At 52.9% G+C, this 19,948-nt stretch overlaps 1 protein-coding gene across 2 annotated transcripts in view; it reads right to left on the bottom strand.

Moving 5' to 3' along the window:
- Fbln2 (fibulin 2) overlaps positions 1-19,948 on the bottom strand; it is a 74,894-nt gene that overhangs the window by 9,914 nt on the left and 45,032 nt on the right. The window contains exons 3-12 of one of the 2 annotated variants that reach the window (XM_045152450.1): positions 17,587-17,698; positions 16,645-16,774; positions 14,375-14,555; positions 11,931-12,140; positions 11,338-11,451; positions 10,645-10,746; positions 8,485-8,625; positions 4,906-5,040; positions 3,197-3,334; positions 46-189 (exon numbers count right to left, since the gene is read on the bottom strand). In XM_045152450.1, the coding sequence (XP_045008385.1) occupies positions 46-189; positions 3,197-3,334; positions 4,906-5,040; positions 8,485-8,625; positions 10,645-10,746; positions 11,338-11,451; positions 11,931-12,140; positions 14,375-14,555; positions 16,645-16,774; positions 17,587-17,698 (1,407 nt within the window). The remainder of the gene's footprint in view (positions 1-45; positions 190-3,196; positions 3,335-4,905; positions 5,041-8,484; positions 8,626-10,644; positions 10,747-11,337; positions 11,452-11,930; positions 12,141-14,374; positions 14,556-16,644; positions 16,775-17,586; positions 17,699-19,948) is intronic. The other variant, XM_045152451.1, reaches the window with a different exon arrangement.

Genomic DNA, 19,948 nt, shown 5'->3' with positions numbered 1-19,948 from the left:
TACAGGTAGGGAGGCTGAGTGAGCCCAGGGAAGTGCCGACCTTACCCACACACACAGTGCCATCCTCGTTGGCATGGTAGCCACGTCCACAGATCAGCGGGTCCTTCTGGCAGGTATAGGAGCCCACCGTGTTAATGCAGCTGAAGCCCCGGCGGCAGGGCTCTGGCAACGAGGCACACTCGTTGATGTCTGCAGACGAGATCGGCGTGATGGAGGGCCCAGCGCAGTCGCTGCCAGACCCCAGCGTCCAGCCAGCCTGGGCTCCAGGTCAGCCCTGAGCAGGACTTCACTACCCCTTCGCCCTAAGACCAGAGGGATCCACCTACAAAAGCCCAGAGCCACTGGGCTGCGTCCACAATTTGCTTAAATCCGATGGAGCAGCTAGAGGCCGAGTGGAAGTCAGGGCTGAGTCCCAGGTCACTGGAGCAGGTCATGCTCCTGCTCTCGCTTTTCTCCTTTATCAGGATTTATTTTTATTTATTAGAGACAGAGAGGGAGGGAGAGAGAGAGGGAGAATGGGAGCACCAGGGCCTCTAGCCATTGCAAACAAACTCCAGACTCATGTGCCACCATGCGTGTCTGGCTTACATAGGACCTGGAGAATTGAACCTGGGTCCTTAGGCTTCGCAAGCAATTGCCTTAACCACTAAGCCATCTCTCTAGCCCTACTCTCTTTTTTCTCGTAGCTTCCTACCCTACCTAGAATACTAGGGACTGCACGCTATTTCACCTAACTCCCCAGCTCCCCTCATCCACGTCACCTGGCCCCACTGGCCTCCTGCTTGGACACGGCCCCACCCCAAGGCCTCTGCACACAACCCTGTGTCTCCAGTACACACTGCCCTGCCTTCACGGTTTCCTCCCTCCCTCCCATCCTTCCTCCTTCCCTTATTCCTTCTCTCCTTTTCTTCCTTCCTTCCTCCCTTTCCCCAATATCACCTCCTCAAGATTTTCCTACATCAATCAAGTAAAAGGGCCCAACTTATTATTTATCAAACACACATGAATTACTGGTGCTTCTATAAACCTGCCTCCTATTTTTTTAATGTTTTTTAAAATATTTTATTTAATTATTGTTTTTATTTGAAAGAGAGAATGAATGGCATACCAGGCTCTCCTGCCATTTCAACAGAATTGCAGATGCATGTGCTGCTTTGTGAATCTGACTTTACGAGGACTGCTAAGTCATCTCTCCAGTCCCAGGATTTTATTTTTAAAAAACACTGAGGGCTGGAGAGATGGCTCAGCATTTAAGGCACTTGCCTACAAAGCCTAAGGACTCGTGTCCAGGTCTCACATAAGCCAGATACACAGTGATGCAAGGGTGCAAGGTCACACATGGGCACAAGGGGGTGCACACATCTGGAGTTTGATTGCAGTGGCTGAGGTCCTGGAGTGCCAATTTTCTCTCTCTCTCTCACGCGCATTAAAAAAAGGCCAGCCTGTTGGGCTTTCCTCAAAAAAAAAAAAATTGAGATTCATGTGTACGTGTTCATGCATGCTGATGTATGTAGAGAACAGAGGACAACCCTGGGTGTCATTCCTCAGAAATACTTTTTTTGGGGGGGGGATTCAAGGTAGGGTCTCACTCGAGCTCAGGTTGACCTGGAATTCACTATGGAGTCTCAGGGTGGCCTCAAACTCACAGCAATCCTCCTACCTCAGGCTCCCAAGTGCTGGGATTAAAGGTGTGTGCCACCACACCTGGCTAGGAATACATTTTAAAAAATATTTTTATTTCTTTATTTGCAAGAAAGACAAGGAGGGAGGGAGGAAGAGGAGAGAAAGAAAGAAAGGGACAGAATGGGCATGCCAGGTCCTCCACCTACTGTAAATGAACACCAGACGCATGTAATACCTTGTGCATCTGGCTTACGAGGATGGATCCTAAGAAATCGAACCTGGGTCCTTTGGCTTTAAAGGTAAGTGCCTTAACTGCTAAGCCATCTCTCCAGCTCAGGAATATCACTTTTGAGACATGGTTTCTCATCGATTGCATGCCAGTTAGGCTAGAATGGCTGGCTAGGAGTCCACCTGTCTCTGCCTCCCCAGTGCTAGGATTACAAGTGTGCACCACCATGCTTGGCATTGTTACATGAGTTCTGGGGATTGAACTCAAGTCCTTATGCTTGCAAGGCAAGCATTTACCAACTAAACCATCTCTCCAGCCTACATCCAAGCTTCTCCTCCCCTCCAAATGGCTCTAACCACTTGGCAGGCGCTGTATCCCCCCCCCCATCTTAAACCCTGACACACAGTAGAACTCAAGAAACTCTGTTCATAAGTCATTGAGGAACTGTGTGAATTTAGGTCCTTGTGCTGACCCTAGCCTGGAGGGATGGTCTCAGGGCCTACAGGGTCCCAAAGATACCCTGCTCCCTAGGGCACACTGGTGACCAGGGAACCCTGGAGTCTAAATGGTGCTTAAACAGAGGCAGAAGCCCTTCTGCACCTTGGTCTCTTCCTCCTGACAAGCTGATGTCATCACAAGGAAGGTCCCCATAGCACTGTGACCTAACCCGTCCTTTGTCTTGCACACTCAACAGCCGGTCTTCCACCTGCAGCGCCCACCCTGTCTCTCCTGCAATATTCACCCCCATGATCGGGTATGGCTTTGGTCACCCCTCCTCCAGCTGCAGCCTGGCCTAAGGAGCCTGGGTACCCAGCCCTGGGGACGTGAGGTTGAGAGAGTAAGAATGAGGTCAGCATCTGACATATGGCATGTTAATCTTGAGCACAGCTTGAAGCCATTCCAGTGGGTTTCATTAGCATTGTCTGGAAGGAAAGGTCTTGCTGGGTTTCACATGCAGTTATGAACTACTCTGTGAAATTTGTGTCCCTGAGTGTGTGTGTGTGTACCCAGTCATTTTATCACATACAATTTTTCCTGTCATCTGAACAAACAGAAACATATAAATGTCATATGCATTCTTCCAGTCCAACCCCACAAGTAGGTAAACTGAGGCCATAGGAGAAACAATTCCACCAAGGTCAGAGAGCGAGGACAAGTGGAGCAGCTATCAGGTGCAAGAGCCTCCTGGGACAGGCACTTGTCACATCCAACCAAGGTGGAGACACTGAGGCTGGAAGGAGGAAGGAGCAGCAAGCCAGGCTCACTTGCCCTCAAAGTCTGCTATGCCCCAGTGAAGCCTCCAAGGAGCCATGCCCGGACAGCCTGAGGAGGGGGCTCACTCACCCACACAGTTGCCCTCGGGGTCCTGCAGGAAGCCATCCATGCAACGCTGCCGAGCCTGGCAGTAGAAGGAGCCCTTGGTGTTCTGGCACAAGAAGCCTGGCTGGCAGTTGTGTGTGCCCATCTCACACTCATCGACGTCTGCCACAAAGAGGCTGGATGTCAGGAGCAAACAGGAAGGTGGCCCCTGGCCCTCACACTCAACTATCCTGCCCATACTTCCTGTCCTCTCCACTTGGGAGTCACAAAGATCTACTTCTGGGGAAGGTAGCAGAGCTGGGTCGCTGGCTTGGCCTCTAACCCAGTAGTAACCATGACATAACCCTGCATCCTGCACTGCTCTGGGGTCCCAGCCACTGCTCAAAGCATTTGAGGGGCTTTGATTCACCTGCTCCTCACAGCAACCCAGGAAGTAGACGCCACACTTGCCTGTATTACAGGGTTGGGGGGGGGTAACTATTGCATGGGCAATCTTCCATGGAGCATCAGGCTGGGACCAGAATCCAGACAGTCTAGGTCCCTACCACTCACCATCCCACACTTCCAGGAGGCGGACAGGTCACATGTCAACACCTTTTATTGGAAGTACTTGTAGTTCAGAAGCTCCAACTTGAGTCACATGCCATGATCCTTCCTCTGGCATGCTGTGGGCCTCTGCTCTCCCTCGGCCTGGAACACCCTTCTCCAAAGGCTCTCATGTTCCAGGTCCCAACACCATCACCTCCACAGGGGCCTCCTTAGACCTCACAGCTAAAGGTGCACTTCTCCCACCTCCCACAGTTTCTCTGCCATCTCTTGTATTTCCCATGTCCCCTACCATGAGGTCAGAAAGGACACCATGTCTCAGTTTTCCTGGCACCCAGAACCCTGCCAGGCACATAAAAGAAACATGGGAAATATTTGTTAAAACAGTTGAAAGCTTCACTTTTTCGAAGGCTAGACCTCTCCAGGGAAGGGAACAGAAACAATGCTTCATGAGATGTGGCACATTTATACAATGGAGTTCTACTCAGCGGTAAAGAAAAATGAAGTTATGAAATTTGCAGAAAAATGGATGGACCTGGAAAGGATTATACTAAGTGAGGTAACCCAGGCCCAGAAAGCCAAGCGCCACATGTTCTCTCTCATATGTGGATCCTAGCTACCGATGATTGGGCTTCTGCGTGAGAAGGAAAATACTTAGTAGCAGAGGCCATTAAGTTAAAAAGGAGACATAAAGGGAAGAGAAAGGAAGGGAGGAGGGTACTTAATAGGTTGGTATTGTATATATGTAAGTACAATGATTGAGATGGGGAGGTAATATGATGGAGAATGGAATTTCAAAGGAGAAAGTGTGGGGGAGGGAGGGAATTAACATGGGTTTTTTTTTATAATCATGGAAAATGCTAATAAAAATTAAAAATGAAAAGAAATAATGCTTCACGGAGTCCCATCCCGGGGTGTAAACAGAGGAGCTGAGGCACAGCACAGATACCAGCAGGTGACAAGAAAGCTGAGGGCAGACCCTGGTCTCCCCACAACTCCAACCCCAGCGCCCAGCCTCAGACTCCTCGGCTTCTTCCCCACGCAGCCTTATCCCAAAGACCGAAAAGCTGAGTGCCGGAGTTTGCTGGGAGGTGGAAGGCTCTGGACAGGACAGCAGCAGCATCGGTCTTGGGGGGGGTAATGCCAACCTGGGGTGGCCCTGGGGCACAGCCTCAGCTCTTTCTCACCTGTGCATTCCCCGTCTGTGAGGATGTAGCCAGGTTCACACGTGAGCGCCTTGTAGCAGCGGAAGGAGCCCAGCGTGTTCACACAGTGCTCTCCCCGGCTGCACGTGTGCAGGTCCGTCACACACTCATTAATGTCTGCGGGGAGAAGGAGGCAGCCATCAGGGCCCACAGGGTGCTCCAGGGCAGCGGCCGAGCACAGCCAAGCGCCTGGACACCAGGAGGCAGGGAGCACCGGGCCATGCTCTCGGATACTCACCATGCAGGGAGAAGTACGAGGCGGACGTCCCCTTATTCAAGTATCCCTTCATTCAACAAAGATGAATTACATCCCACTACATGCCAAGCGGGGTTCTTGGCAAGGGCAGGTGAGTAAACAAGACAGACAGAACAGCCTGCCTTGGAGCAGACACTACGGAACACATACGATAAAGACACTCATGGCGGCTACGGGGACCCGAGCAGGACAGAGCAGACTACCAGGGTGCAGACGAGGCAGACAGGTGGGAGCAGGGAAGGTGGCGTCAGAAGAGAACAGTTGAGCAAGAATTTGGAGAGGTGACAGCAGGAGCCATCCCGAGAGTCCAGGCAGAGGGGACAGGCAAGCTGAAGGACCAGCTGGGAGGCAGGTGAGGCTGTAGGAGAGACAAAGAAGAGTGTGAGCAGATGAGGTCAGGCCAAAAGGGAGCCACTGAACGTTCTCGACAGAGGAAGGGAGGGTCCGTGGGCTATGGCTAGTGGTGAATGATCCGGGGAGGAAGTGGGGTGTTGGCACTTGGGATGGGGCTGTCAGCAGAAGCAGGTGTGCAGGGGAAGGTCCTGGAGCCCTTAGGAGGGTCAGGAAACAGCTGGAGATCTACCTGAGTTCACTGAAGGGACCCAGGGGGAGATGCTCGCTTGGGTGTGGTTAGATGCCCAAGGTCACTGGGGTGGGGGCGGTGAGGGTACATGGAGAAGAAGCTAAGGAAGATCCTTGGGACACTCTAGGAATAAGGAGCTAGGGTAGAGGGTCACCAACATAGGAGAGAGAGAATCAGGAGGTGACAGGGGAAGCAGAGGTCACCAACCAAAAGTGACCTCAAGAGCAGTGCTAAGAATATGCCAGGCATAACGCAGTCCCTCCTCCTGCTCCTGCTATATGGCAGGCAAGGGTGCCAGGCTTACTTGCTCAGTAGCCAGTGACGCAAACTAGCATCTACTGTGCTGTGGGTCAGTCCCGGCCCGCCCTCGAGGAGGTTCTGCCATGGAAGATGCTTCCCAAGGGATGGTGACGTTGGCACTGCATCTGCAAGGATGAGCTAGGGGACCAGGCAGAGACGTGGGGGCAGGGAGAGGAGGTCCTCCCAGGCCTAGCCACTGTGGGTTGGAATGGAGTGGAGGACATGAGAAAGTTCTGGACCAGTGGTTTCCAAGGGAGGCCGTGGTGAAAGGCTTTGGGAAGCAGGCCCTCAGGAGCCCAGCCCAGCAGAACCCCAGGAAAGTCACAGCGGCTACTGCTAACCCAGACTCACGAGGAGGCAGGGAGTCACTGTACCCCGAGCAGGCCCACGTTCCTGGACAGCGTGGCCAGCCCCATGTCATGGATACGGGAGCAGATCTCCCAGAAGGGGCATCGTTGGCATAATCATGCAGCCAGCATGTGGCAGCCAGAGCATCTCAGTAGAAGCCAGCGCATCTGGCCCCAGGCTGGACCTTTGGCCCAGGCTTACTCCCTGCTGCAGAGAAGCCCCAGAGCCAGAGAGCATTCCGCGCTGTTCCCCGGCTCCCACGCCTCCAGGCTGCACAGACTCACCATCTCTGCTCAGTGCGATACACTCAGAATGCTGACAGCGAATGGGAACATGAATCCCGGGCCAGGTCTCACATGGATTAGTTCATCTAATCACCATGACCTTCTAGGGTGGATGCTGCTATCTCATTTTATAGACGAGGAAGCTGAGGTCCAGCGAGGTCACGTGAGTAGAGATTAGATTAGGGATCAGAAACCAGGCTGTGTGGTTGCAAGGCCACACCTCATCCTAGTGAGGCCCCGTCCTTCACCTGTGGGTTACTAACTCTGCATGGGGCCAGCAGGAGACTGTAGTGTCCCCAGGTGATGCACAGGTGGGACAGGAAGAGAGTGGCTGACAATTTGCAAAGAATAAAGGTGAAAGAAACACCGACAGTGTGCTCATCAATCCTACTGAACAGAACGCAGCATTCCCAGGCCCACTGCCAGGGGCTCTCGCGCATGCCAGCTCAGGCCTCAGGAAGCCTAAAGACAAAGCCAGGGCACGGCACAGGGGAAGGAAACATGAGAGGGGCTGGCACATCTTCCCAACAGATACACACAGACCTGGCCCACCCAGAAGGAGCTGCCCACCACTGGCAAGCAGGTCAGAAGGGCCATGTTGTACCCGTAGCTGAGGCCCAGGGCAAACATGTCTGCCATCACTGAGGCTGAGCCGTCCAGTGGTAGGAGAGAAGGAAGGGGCATATCCAAGCTAGACATGGTCTCCAAGCACAGGAAAGACAGACAGGACTCCGGTCACATGCCCTGAGCACAACTATTCTGTTCCTACCTCCACGGGGCCTTTTTCCAAGATATTTCTTCCCCCTGCCTGCCCATCCCCATTGCTAAGTCCTGCCTGCCCGTCCCTGCGCACAGATACATAGTCTACCTCTCCAGAAAGGGCACCCACACACCGCGGGCAGGAATATCGTTTCCCTCTGCCTGTGTCCCTGTTGAAGCACTTGCCAATCTGCTGAAGTCCCCACTGTCCCGAGTCTCCCTCTGGGATGCAGAGGGTCGGGGCTAATGTTTCCTCTGTGAGGATACTAGACAACCCAGACACAGGAGTCCCCACCCCTGTACAGAGCACCCTGGAGTCCTGGCCCCAGCCCACACTGGGCCAAGGAGCAAAGAAGAAGAGCTGCTTCCCAGCACAGATCCGAGACCAGTGCAGGCCAGGCACGGGGTCCAGGCCCTCCTGTCCTCTGAGTCCTATGAAGGCTCACAGAGGAGCACACTGCAATTCAGGGCCACACAGCAGGCGATGCCAAGGCAAGGGGCAGAGCCAGCTCGTGTGCACTCAGCATCGTCCACTCCCCTCTCAAAAGAGTCTTGATGCACCTAAGAGGCACAGGTGGCAGGCGCACCAGGCTCTGCTATACTGCACAGTTCCTACCATCATCGGAGAGGGTCAGCAGCCTTTTTTTTTTTTTTTTTTAACAGAAGAGGATATAGTAGCTGGGAGAGAACAGAATACAGTGCCAGTGAGGGTCCCACTTTGAGCCCAGACTTCCCTGGCTTTTGACTTCTGTACACTCTCCTTCTGCCCACATCTGGCCTCCTTTTTCCTTGACTCACCAGGGCATGTCCCTTTTTGACTTGCAGGCATGTCTCTGGGGCAGCAGGCTCCCAGAGGACAAGCGGAACAAGACACCAGGACAGAAAGGGTGTGACGACAGAGCACAGCGGGTTGCTGTGTGGGAGCTCACATGCGAAGGGTGAACCCTTTAACATGTGGCATGACGTGGCGGGCTGGCGTGGAGCAGAGCAGAGAGCCGTGACGAGGGTGGCAGGCGGGGGCTCTGGCTTACCCACACACTTCCTGTGTGCATTGAGGATAAAGCCCTCGGCACAGAGCACTGTGTGGTTGACACAGTAGAAGGATCCCAGGGTGTTCACACAGAACTGTCGCCGGCTACAATCGTGAGTGCCCATCAGACACTCGTCTTGGTCTAGTGGCAGCCGCGGAAGGAAAAACAGAAGGGCTGTTAGAGAGGATGGCTGTCTGCCAGGAACATCCAAGGACGGAAGGATGAAGGGACCTACCTGCCCTTCAGCGAGATGGCAGAGCCTTGGGCTCAAGTTGAGTGTGTGCCCCACTGCCCTAGTAAGGGCAGCTGGAGTGAGACTTGAGAGAGAGAGAGAGAGAGACTGTGGGCAGGCTCACAGTCATGCAGGGGACAGGACAGACTTCCTTCCATCCACACTCTGCCCACACCCCATATCCACCAGCCGCCAAGGGAACCGCACAAAAGGCGCTACAAACTCAAGGTCCTTGGGTTCAGGCCACAGCAGCCTCAACAGAGGGCTAGGGACACAGGTAAGGATCTACACAGGCACAGGGTTAAGGACAATCCAGAGGGGCTGAAGTGTGGGCCCCAGTGGGCAGATTTTATGATGCTCAAGACAAACCCCAATCTGGAAGTGTTTTGAAATTTTTTGAGCTGACACAGTTGGTGATTCATGTGATGATTCCAAATACAACAGAGAGGAGAGGGCCTCCTTCCCAGGAGCTGGGGGCTCTGTGCACCCTCATGAGGGCTTGCTTATAACCTCTGGCCCGCATCCCTCAGCTCTTCCTGCTTGGGCACTCCTGAGAAAATGAAACACTTAAAGGGAGGTGGATACTAGCCAGATCCCAGGTCTATCACGGGAGCAAGGCCTGAGGAGTCCTAGTCCAGGAGTTCCTAATCCCTGAAATGAAAGGACAGAGCCCAGAAGACACAATGTTCTCTGGGCCTGCCCTGCCACCCCCATCAAAAAGGCCAATCACCGTATTGCTGTGTGCCTTGGGCAAGTGTGCTGCCCTCTCTGGGTCCAAAGGATGGTTTTACCATATCCAGTTCTGGTCCCAGTGGAAGGACTGGTATGGAATCTGTGCTTCTGGAAGGAAAGTGGGCATTCTACTGGATAAGTTTGGTCATTGTCTTCAGATATTCAGGCCAATATATGTCAAACCATACAGGAAGGGTTGAAGTCCTGGGGCCACTCAGGTTGGTCCACACATAACTCACTGGGAGAGTCAACCAGCAGGTGTCAGCTCTAATGTTGCCAATGTACAATGAGCAGGTCTCTCCCCACAGGGGCCCCACAGAGATAAGATCCCATCTCAGGGTCACTGGGTGGGATTTTTAATTTTTTAATGTATTTTTGAAAGAGAGAATGGATGCACCAGGGCCTTTTGCTGCTACAAACCAACTCCAGGCACATGTATCATTTTGTGGATCTGTCTTTTCATGAGTCCTGGGCAATCAAACCTGGGCCAGCAGGCTTTGCAAGCAAGCAGCTTTAATCCCTGAGCCATCTACTCAGCCACAGATGTGTTTTGTGGGGCCTCTTGGTGTCCTTGTGGCTGGCAACGACAGCTCACTGTCATCGATACTGATTTGTGAGTCCACCTGGGGCCCTCCAACCCACTGAAGGCAAGTGGAAGGAAACAGGACCATTTCTGGATGCTGCCTTTAACACAGCTCGGTATCACTCCCTTCCCCTTCCTCCACTCAGAGCTGAAACATGGGTGGACATGGGTGTCAACAAAGCAAGTGAGACCATGCAGATAGGGCCAAACCTCTCAGCACAGAGAGTTTAATGTAGTCCGTAGCCCAGCCTGTGATCTTGTTAGACATACACGTTCTCAGGCCCATCCCGACCCACTAGTCAAGAGTGCTAGGGAGTCTCTGGGTCCAGGGATCTTTAAGTGACTTGCATGCATGGTCAAGTCTGAGAAGCCCCGTCCGAGGAATCAGGAGAGGGCAGACTCGGCCCTAGATCCCTACAGCAACATGGTGGGCCCAGCCCAAGGGTTGGTACACACTCCTTGGTGACACCAGAGGGAACCACCTAAGCTGCTCTACTGGGACTCTTTGTCACAGTAACCAAACCTGTTGAACATACTGAGTTGAGGTCCTGGCTATGCCCACCCTGATTCCCCAGCACAGGCAAAGGTAGGAAGATGGCCCCAGGGTACTCACCCTCACAGGACACACCGTCCGCCATGATGGCGTAGCCAGGGAAGCAGGAGCACATCGCTGCGCCCCCGACGATGCGGCACACTTGTCTGCAGGGTCCATTGTCTGAGGAAAGCACTGGGGTCAGAGTTCACAGGACACAGCCCTGGCCACAGGTCTCGTCCCCCGGCACTGAGATATGGATGGGGTCTCCTCCAGTAGCCCAGGGAGGCAAACACACTGCAGACAAGAGCCCTACACCTGCATCTTCTCACAGGGTCCCCAGGTAAGTCTGCTCCAGTGATGGCTGGTAGACAGTGTTCTTGATCTCCACCCAACTCAGATTCACAACCGTCCCGTGAGTGACAGGGATGACAGAGAAAGAACCAGAGTTGGAGGGAGAGAAGGGGGAAGGGAGTGGAGGGAGCAACAACGGAGGAACTTTCTAGGCATTCCTGAGTGCAGCTTCGGTATTACAGGACTGAGACAGAAAGCAGATCGTCACACACAGGTGCTAAGCTCCCCTGTTGTCATCTCCTCAGCTACACCAGTGGGCTCCTCACTCCCCCTTGGGTGGGCGAGTCTCAACAACCTCAAAGCACAAGGACCGCATGGCAGGGTCTAGCTTGCACATGCCCAGAAGCCACAGCCCACCGCCCCGCACAGCCCAGACCCAGTGTGACCTGGGGCACGCACAGGACACACCCCTCCACTCACCTTTGCAGGTGTTGGGCTGTGGCACAGGCAATGGGATGGTGTTGGGGGGCTGCTGGACAGACTCCGACCTCTGTGAAGGCTCCCGTGAAGCACCCGGCAGCGGGGCACCTCCATCTGTCACAGACATAGCAGATGGCTCAGTCTTCCACCAAGCCTCGGGCGCTCATTGACACCGCACTGGGCCCTTTGGACAGCTTCATTGAACCTCTCTCCTACTCTCTGAAGAGGAAACTGAGGCTCAGGGCATAATGATACTTTGGGCAAGAACCATCTCACAGATACTGGAGTACAGCAGGGGAAGGGAAATGGGGGGATCTAAATTATAAATAACTGACCATGTGTGGCTGGCAGGGAGAAAGCCTGGGATCTATCTGGGTTGATGAGAGCTCTGAAGCATGAGCCTGTACCCAAACAGCTCCTGGCAGACACTATGATCGGCCTGCAGGGGGAGCTCCAGGAAGTCTCCAAAATGCCCAGAGATTTTTTTTTGGGGGGGGGGAGGGTCTGCTCCTGCTGGTACCTACACATGTGGAGCAGAATGTGAAGCCGTGCAGAAAGGCCACCATCCATAAGCAGGACAAGTCACGGCTCACCTGCACGGCAGGTGCGGCCATCATCCTGCAGCACAAAGCCCGGAAAGCAGGCACAGCGGTAGGAGCCCACGGTGTTGATGCACAGGTGCTGGCATAGCTCCCCGGGGAGCAGCAGACACTCGTCCTGGTCATCTCCCGGCAAGCTATTAGGCAGCTCGGCCTCCGTGCCCAACGACAGGGCCTCCCGACTCGCCATCTCTGCCTCTGAAACTGGGGTGGGTGGTCAGTACTTGGGACACTTGCCAAAGCCGGTGGCAGGCCCACAGGATCCAGGAAAGTGGTCTAGGTCCAGCAGATGGTGAGGTTGGAAGGAGGGAGAGAGGGAAGTATGAATGAGTAGGCTGGTAGATGAAAGGATAGACAGGTGGTTGGGCAGATGGAAAGATAAATGAGTGGCTGGATGGACAGATGGATGGATTGGTAGACAAGTGGTTAGGCATCTGGATGGATGGATAGATAAATGTGGCTGGATGGATGGATTGACAGACAGATGTTTGGGCAGGTGGATGGTTGAATGGGCAGATGGATGAATGGATGGATGGACAGATGGATGGGCAGGTAGATAGGTGGTGGGCAGATGAATAGATAAATGAGTGGATGGTGGGATGGATGGGTGGATTGACAGATGGATGAGTTGGCAGACAAGTGGGTGAGCAGGTGGATAGATGGTTGAATGAGTGGGTGGATGGATGACAGATGGATGGGTGGGTAGACAGTGGTTGAGCAATCGGATAGATGGATGGGTGGATAGGTGAGTGGATGGATGAACAGGTGGTTGGGCAGGTGGAGAGATGAATGTGCAGATGGAAGAATGGATGGATGGATGGATGGGTAGACAAGTGGTTGGGCAGGTGGATAGATGGGTACCTGGGTGGATGGATTGGTGGTGGATCTCCACTAACAAGAACCAACCCATTAGAACTAGGTCTGGGTCTTTGTCACCTGAATCCCTTATAGGAGTATAGATACAGGCCCACCAGAGGTTCTTGCTAAAGTGCTAAACTGGATTCAGACCCTGGAACTCATGCCATCAGGGAGGATGTCCCCTAACAATAGTGAGGGTGCTTACTAGGACCCAGCACACCAGGATCTAAGCTCTGGCTTGGCCCTTTCTTAGCTGTAACATCTGGGGCAGTGCTAGGCCTCTTGTGCTTGCAGATTTGTTCTGGGACCAACCCACCTACGCTGCAGAGAACAGCAGCTGAGCGGGAAGGAGGCTCCTGGTGCAGCGCTACCTCGGCAGCCTCTTTCCACAACCTTCATGGGCAGGCACAGAGCCAGGACTGAGGGACGGCCTGTAGCCCCACCAAGCTCTGTGCCAGCCTGAAGCCTCGGCCCTCCTGACCAGGGAGGCAGCCAAGCCCAAGAATAAAGCAGCTGCATGAAGTCACATTCGAGGAACGTGTTTCATTGGGAGGGTGTGGCATTAGGCCCCAGTCCAAAGAGCCCTGAACTTGTGCCAACAGCTATGTCCTGGAGACCTGGTCCTGGAGGAGGGCAGAGACAACCCCGGATCACTTAGCATACCAGGACACATCTTCAGGGGCCCAGACCAAGCTCATTGTCATCAACACGTTCCCCTTGACCATCCCACACACACACACATAGCACTGGGGAAATGTCGGGGAGGGGTTTCCCACAATCATTTGAACAAGGTGTGAAGCCAGACCAATCTGCTCCTATTGCCTGCACAGCTATGACTAGGTTGCTCAAGAGGCTCCTCACAGAAGGGCACTACAGTATTATTGTGGGTGGGTATGTAGATGGATGGAAAACCCTGTCCAGCCACGTTGTCCGTTTGGTCCCCTCCTGTCCATTTCTGACCCCTGCTGAACCCTACCTTGAGTCACTTACTCTTCACATAACCTGTTCTTCACATCAGTCCTCAGCCAACTCCCTGGATGACTGGTTGATAGGTGAATGAGAGGCATGCAGGTATGATGGGTGGGGCAGGTGAACAGATGAATGGAAAGATGAATGGATGAATGGATTATTGGATGGATGGATGGACGCACAGATGGATAGATGGAATAGGTGAATGGATGGGAGGGTGAATAGACAGATTAGGGGATGAATTGAGGAATAAAAGGATGAATAGCTAGAGAGACAGGCAGAGGAATAGGTGAAAAGGATGGATGGACAAGTGATAGGATAAAGAGTTGTCAAGATGGAAGGATGGCTGGGTCGAAAAGAATGGTGAATGGATGAGGAGGAAGTGGAGGGTGAGGTGGCCCAAGCAGGCAGGTTGGTGGAAGATGATGCATGGGTAGCAGGTGGTCACTGGTGATTAGTGGATGGTGCAGAGATCACCACGTCAGCACAAAGCGGGTGGAGTATAGTCAGTGGCCACAAAATTCTGTATGGAGCAAAGCTCAGACTTCAAGCCACAGACACAATGGACCAGGGACCCCAAAGAGGCCTCCACCTGGGAGGGCAGCACCCACCTCTGCGCGGGGAAGCCTCGGTCTCTGGTGGCCGACGGACCTCAGGCACCATGAGGGGATCTTCATCCTCACAGCAGGAGAGCATGACATGGTTGCAGGGGTAGCCCAGGTTGGGGTTGGACTCACACGATTGGCCCTCAGCGCGCACACGGAGTCCCAGACCACAGCAGTCACAGCATTGCTGGAGAGAGAGAGTCAGGCATCACTTCCTGCCCCAGCCATCAGCGCCAGCAGGGGACGGAGAGCTGAGCCAGACACAGCCCGAGGCCAGGCTGGCAAATGGGGGTGAGTTAACATTGTCTAGTCTCTGCCTGCCTGTGAGCTCTCCAAGAAAGCAAGGTGGCCCACCTCCGTGTCCCAAGTTCAATGTAGTATAGGGCTAACGCTCATTTTCTTTAAAAAATAAATCAATGGCCGTCTGTTCAGCCCCACCCTGCAAGCAGACCCCAATATCCCAATTCTGATTCAGTTGGCTATAAGACAGCTAGCTGCCCAGGAGCCTTGCAGCTCCAGGCACTGGGTAGCCTATTTGGAAGCATACTCTGTCCATTCTCCCTTGTCTTCTTGAAGCAGGCATGCGTGTTGGGAACTTTTGCCCATGTCAGATGATGAAGGGACCTACAGACAGATGCTCCACGCTGAGATGATTAACCAGAGAGAAAAAAGGCTGAGTCCTAGAGTAAGTGTACAACCCCCATCTCAGCCTATCTCCACAGAGAAAACTGATTTCCTACCCAAAGCTATGGTGGTAGGCTGGTCTTAATAACAGGACTCTGATCTACTACCTAAAGCTGCCATGGTAGAGTTCTCATAATGACCACGCTTCTCTGTCTGCTGTCTTTGAAGCCGTCCAGGTCTTCTTAATAAGACAGTGAGCGCATGGTCTGATTCTTGCTTTGGCCATTAGCATGAGATACAAGTGACTATGTGCCAGTTCTGTGCGATGCTCTAGTCTGAGTTTGTAATGTGTCCCCAAAAGTGTGGCCCTGTTGGAAAGTGGTGGACCTTTAAGAGGTGGTGGCAGGTCTTAGGTCACTGGAGACATGCCCTTGAAAGGGATTGCGTGACACTGGTCCTTTCCTCTCTTTTGACTACCTGGTCACCGTGAAGCAAGCAACCAGCTTCTACATACACTCCCTGCTACATCATGCTGCCTCACCACAGGCCCAGAGGCCAGTGAGCCCCGACTGAGACCTCCTAAACTTGGAGCCAAAATAAACCTTTCCTTTTCACAAGAGGCTTTTCCCAGTGTGCTGTCACAGCGACGGAAGCTGACATACGCTTTCAATCTGTTTCTTGGAGTGTTGCTCAGCTACTATACGAACAAGGCCAAGCAAGCCACTGTGGGAGTGACCACAGGGCACAGAAATTGGCCAGCTCAGCTGAGGCCTGCAGAGATCCATCCAGGAGGCACCATCAGCTGGCGGCAACCACACAAGCGCAGCCAGGCCAGGCTGAGCAGACGGTGGCACCAAGTCAGCTGTGGGCCCCGTGGGTCTGGATGGTGGTTGTGGAGTTATGGTGGGGTACAGCATCATGACGGCTTCCTCACTCGAATGGGCACACACCCACGGCACAAGACCTGGGGTACTCAGAGCATGCTCCTAGTACTGATGCTGGTCTGAACCCTAGGACATGGGTTCTTAGCCCATTTCATGGACGGCTGAAGCTGAGAGAAGGGGATTAATCTGGGAATAAACATGACCACAGAAGTGGGACCCTACACCTGCCTGCCTCCTTATTCCTCCCTCTAATATCAGGCCTTCTCCTGTCCCTGCCTGGAGCTTGTGTCACTGACATTGGCAGGACAACAGTCAGCAGGAGCCGGCAGCCCTGCCCCTGATGGCTGTGAGCTGCCAACTCTTCCAACTTGGGTCTCCAGCCTCTGGCGTATGTGTAAGAAAAGAAAAAACAAAACAAAACAGGCAGTGTTCTAGGGATTTCCACTGCTACCCAACAGCTAGCATGCACTTCAGCACACAAAGTGACCTCCTTCTAGAAGCCCCTTCAGCCCCCATCATCGGGAACACCGGTCCCCAGTGCACTCATCCTGACTTGCCTCACAGAGAGCAGATGGCACCCAGACCTCACCCACAGCATCCCTAATGCCCACAGCAGAGCCCATACATGTGGGGATCAACACACACATTGCACCTCAGCTGACCAATGCTACAACTTCTTATTGTTTCCTTTGCGCATCCGGGTGACAAACTGCTCAAGGAGCCAACCCCTCCTTCATCACAGCCACGACTGCCCCAGATGGAACTTGCCTTGTACAGGGAGACGCCACATGTATCATTGTCTTCGGTCCCACAGGTCTCACCCTCCTTGGCCCCCATGACACCAGCCACACAGCTCTTCTCCTTCAGGTAGGACACGCAGCAGTGCCTCTGGGCCGTCCTGGAATAGGGGACCACCTCAGCACCCAACACCCACATGTCTTCCTAAGACCCTCCCTCCAGGAAGGCGGTGGTCCTCATGTATAAGAGGGGAGATGGAGTGAGCACAAAGCAGGGAAGTCCCCACCCAAAGTCCTCAGCGAGCCAGGCCAGTGTTGGTGGCAGGCCAGGCCACATAGGGCTGTCTCATGGCTTCACTAAGAAGACTTGAGCTTGGGTTCTACAGGTCTCAGAGCTGCGTCCTTGCCATGGAAGTAGTTGGCATTCAGAGCCCTGCTGCAAGACCTGAACAAGATGGAGAGAGTAGCCTCTGTGTCCCTGGTCATTGCCTATCCCTCTGTGCAGAGGTTCTTTGGGGCAAAAAATGGCTGAACCCGAATAGCAAAGTTGGAGGGGTCATGGAAGGCAGGATTCAGCACTACTTAGGAGGGACATACCCTGTTCCACCCTGTGGGAGTTCAGCTACCCAAGGATGAACTGCTACCCATGAGGTGGTGAGTTTCCTATCTCCAGAAGGATGGTAAGTATACACTATTGACTACTGAGCTCAAAATTGGAGCATGTTCTAATTATTCAGCAGCCCCAAATTAGTGGGATAGCAAAAAGGAAAGGGGAGGGACAAGGCTAGAATTTAAATTTCTGTAAAACAGGCAGAGTGGTATGGACATTAGAGGACACGGGCTCTAATCCTTCACAACCCACTGGCAGCATGGCTGTGTCTCTTCCCTCTGGTCACCTGGTGCACCTGGGGTCCAGAGCAGTCAGTGGTCCAGGGAAGGCGAAGGCAGCTCCGCCTGCCTCAGGCCACCTCACCTGCACACATCTCCCTCGGCGCCGCTCTCAGGAATCTCCACGCACTCATCGTTGTCAATGGCCCATTGCTGGCCAGCTGCACAGCAGGACTCGATCAGGTCCTTGGTAGAGCCTGTAGGTGGCAGCAAGGAGGCATGCGTGGGCATCTGAAGGCTGTCCAGATGCTGGGTCCCAGGCAGGAAAACTTTCTACTGCTGCTATGCACTGAGCCTTCCAGCCATAGCCAGTTCAGTCCTCCTACAGGGTGGAACCACTGGCTCCAAGGGCATAGCTTGGAGGGCACTTACTCTGGAGCCCAGAAGACCAGGCTGCACACCCCGGAGCTAACTGTTGCTTTGTCCAGCTTCCCCGACAGTTTCTCCCAAGATGTGTCTCTTAATGAACCATCAGGACCCTAACTCAGCTTCTAGGGAGTCTGATCCAAGCTGTCAAGACTGGACAGGAGGTAGGAAGACAGAAGCCACAGCAGGGACCCAGGGGAGGAAGTGACTGGGGAGAAGGGAGGACTTGGTGCAGGAACTTTTTAAGTTTAGGTTGCCACAGTGGGTATGTGTCTTGGTGACAGTGCACCCGCTTGGCCCTGCAAGACCCAGGGCTCCATTCTCAGCAAAAACCAAACCAAACCAAACAAACAAAAAACTCGTTCATGGTTTCTATACAGCAAAGAACTTCATGGACAGAAACAACAGAATAGCTAGCTGACCAATGAAGAGCTAATTCTGAATATCTAAAACAAGACATGCTAAACTCCTGAAACAAGAAAAAAAAATCAATGTCAAAGTAAAATACCTAGTAAGATGAAAAAATGAGAGTAATAATCACTATACACTAGGGAGTGAAGGCTGGGAACGGTGACGCAGCATCATGTGCACAAATGTCAGGCAAGCATATTGTCCTAACCCAAGAGCTCTGCTCCTGGAGAGTCCTTTCCCAGCACAAGTCCAGACCGGGATTAGCTGTGGAGGGGGCTGGAGCCATCCCTGTATCTGTCATGAGGGGTGTGGGGCAGTAAAATTAGGGGATGTCCTATAGAGAATTCTGCAAGCTGCCAAAACACATGACTAAATGTATACACGACAACATTAAGCCAGACATGCGGACTCACAGCAATGCAGGATGACACACACAGGCAAGAGGCACCAAAGGAGTGAAATCAGCTTAAAAATGAAAAATTCTTGGGCTTGAGACATGGCTTAATGGTTAAGGTGCATGCTTGTGAAGCCTAAGGACCCAGGTTCAATTCTCCAGGTCCCACATAAGCCAGATGCACCTGGTGGCACATGTATTTGGGGTTCGTTTGCAGTGGCTAGAGGCCCTGGCATGCCCATTCTCACTCTCTCTCTCTCTCTCTTCCTCCCTCTCTTTGTCTCTAATAATTAAATAAAGGAAAATAAAATCTTTAAAAATGAAAAATTCTGCATGCAGAGACTGGGAGTGTAGCTTGATGGTACAGAGTGTACTCCACACGTAGGAGGCCCTGGGTTCAAGCTCCAGTTCTGAAGAATACATAACAATGTGCCTGCATGTTCAGCACAAAATAGACATGCACATTGTGTGGGAACACCTGAAAAGCCACACACACACAAAAAAGAGTGACTGGAATTGCTGCCGGAAGGGGAGGCAGTGGTGGCTTGGAGAGGGATAGAAGGATAAAAACACATGAATAAAACAAGAAGGCTTTCTCCAGAGCTTGCCAGGACATGATGAATGGAATTCACCCAAGCCTTTGCTGCTGAGATCTGTGCATAAAGGACATTCTCAGGCCAAGCCCATGTGGAACACCTGGGCCATACACACAGAGGGTCAGCAGGGGTGAGAGAGTATCTCTGAGCCTCGTGCATCCACATCTCAGCTCCACCGCTGACAGCTGCTTCTGTCACCGAAGACATGTTCTCTGCATGGAAACGGAATGGCTGCACAGGTGTGAAGATGAGGGCTCTAAATGTCCTGAGCAACTCACTGTCTCTTGCCAGTGCTGAGGAGCAGATGCCCCAAGGAGTGTCATCAGCCTGCACTGTTCTAGACAGAGCAGGATCCTGCTAAAGACTGATGGCTTCGTCTGCTTAATGGGCATGGCAAGTCATTAAGATTTCATGTTTCAACTCCTCTTTGGAAAAATGGGCTTCAAAAGCAACTTGTTACTGTCTTACTCTGAGGCACCAGCAGAAGAGACTTCTTGAAATAAACAGTGTGAAACATATTTAGCAAATATATTCAATAGATGTGGTAGCTTGAATGTAACATGTCCCCCATAGTCTCATGTGTTTGTGGTGAAGCCTCATACTCAAGCCCCAGCTGGTGGAGCCTTTGGGAGGTGGAGCCCTGCTGGAGGAGGTGTGTCGCTGGAGGATTTTAGTCTTGA

Source organism: Jaculus jaculus, chromosome 6, assembly GCF_020740685.1.
Source record: "Jaculus jaculus isolate mJacJac1 chromosome 6, mJacJac1.mat.Y.cur, whole genome shotgun sequence".
NCBI classification, from domain to species: domain Eukaryota; kingdom Metazoa; phylum Chordata; class Mammalia; order Rodentia; family Dipodidae; genus Jaculus; species Jaculus jaculus.
The sequence above is the reverse complement of the archived record's forward strand: the minus strand, read 5'-3'. Positions and strand labels throughout refer to the sequence as shown.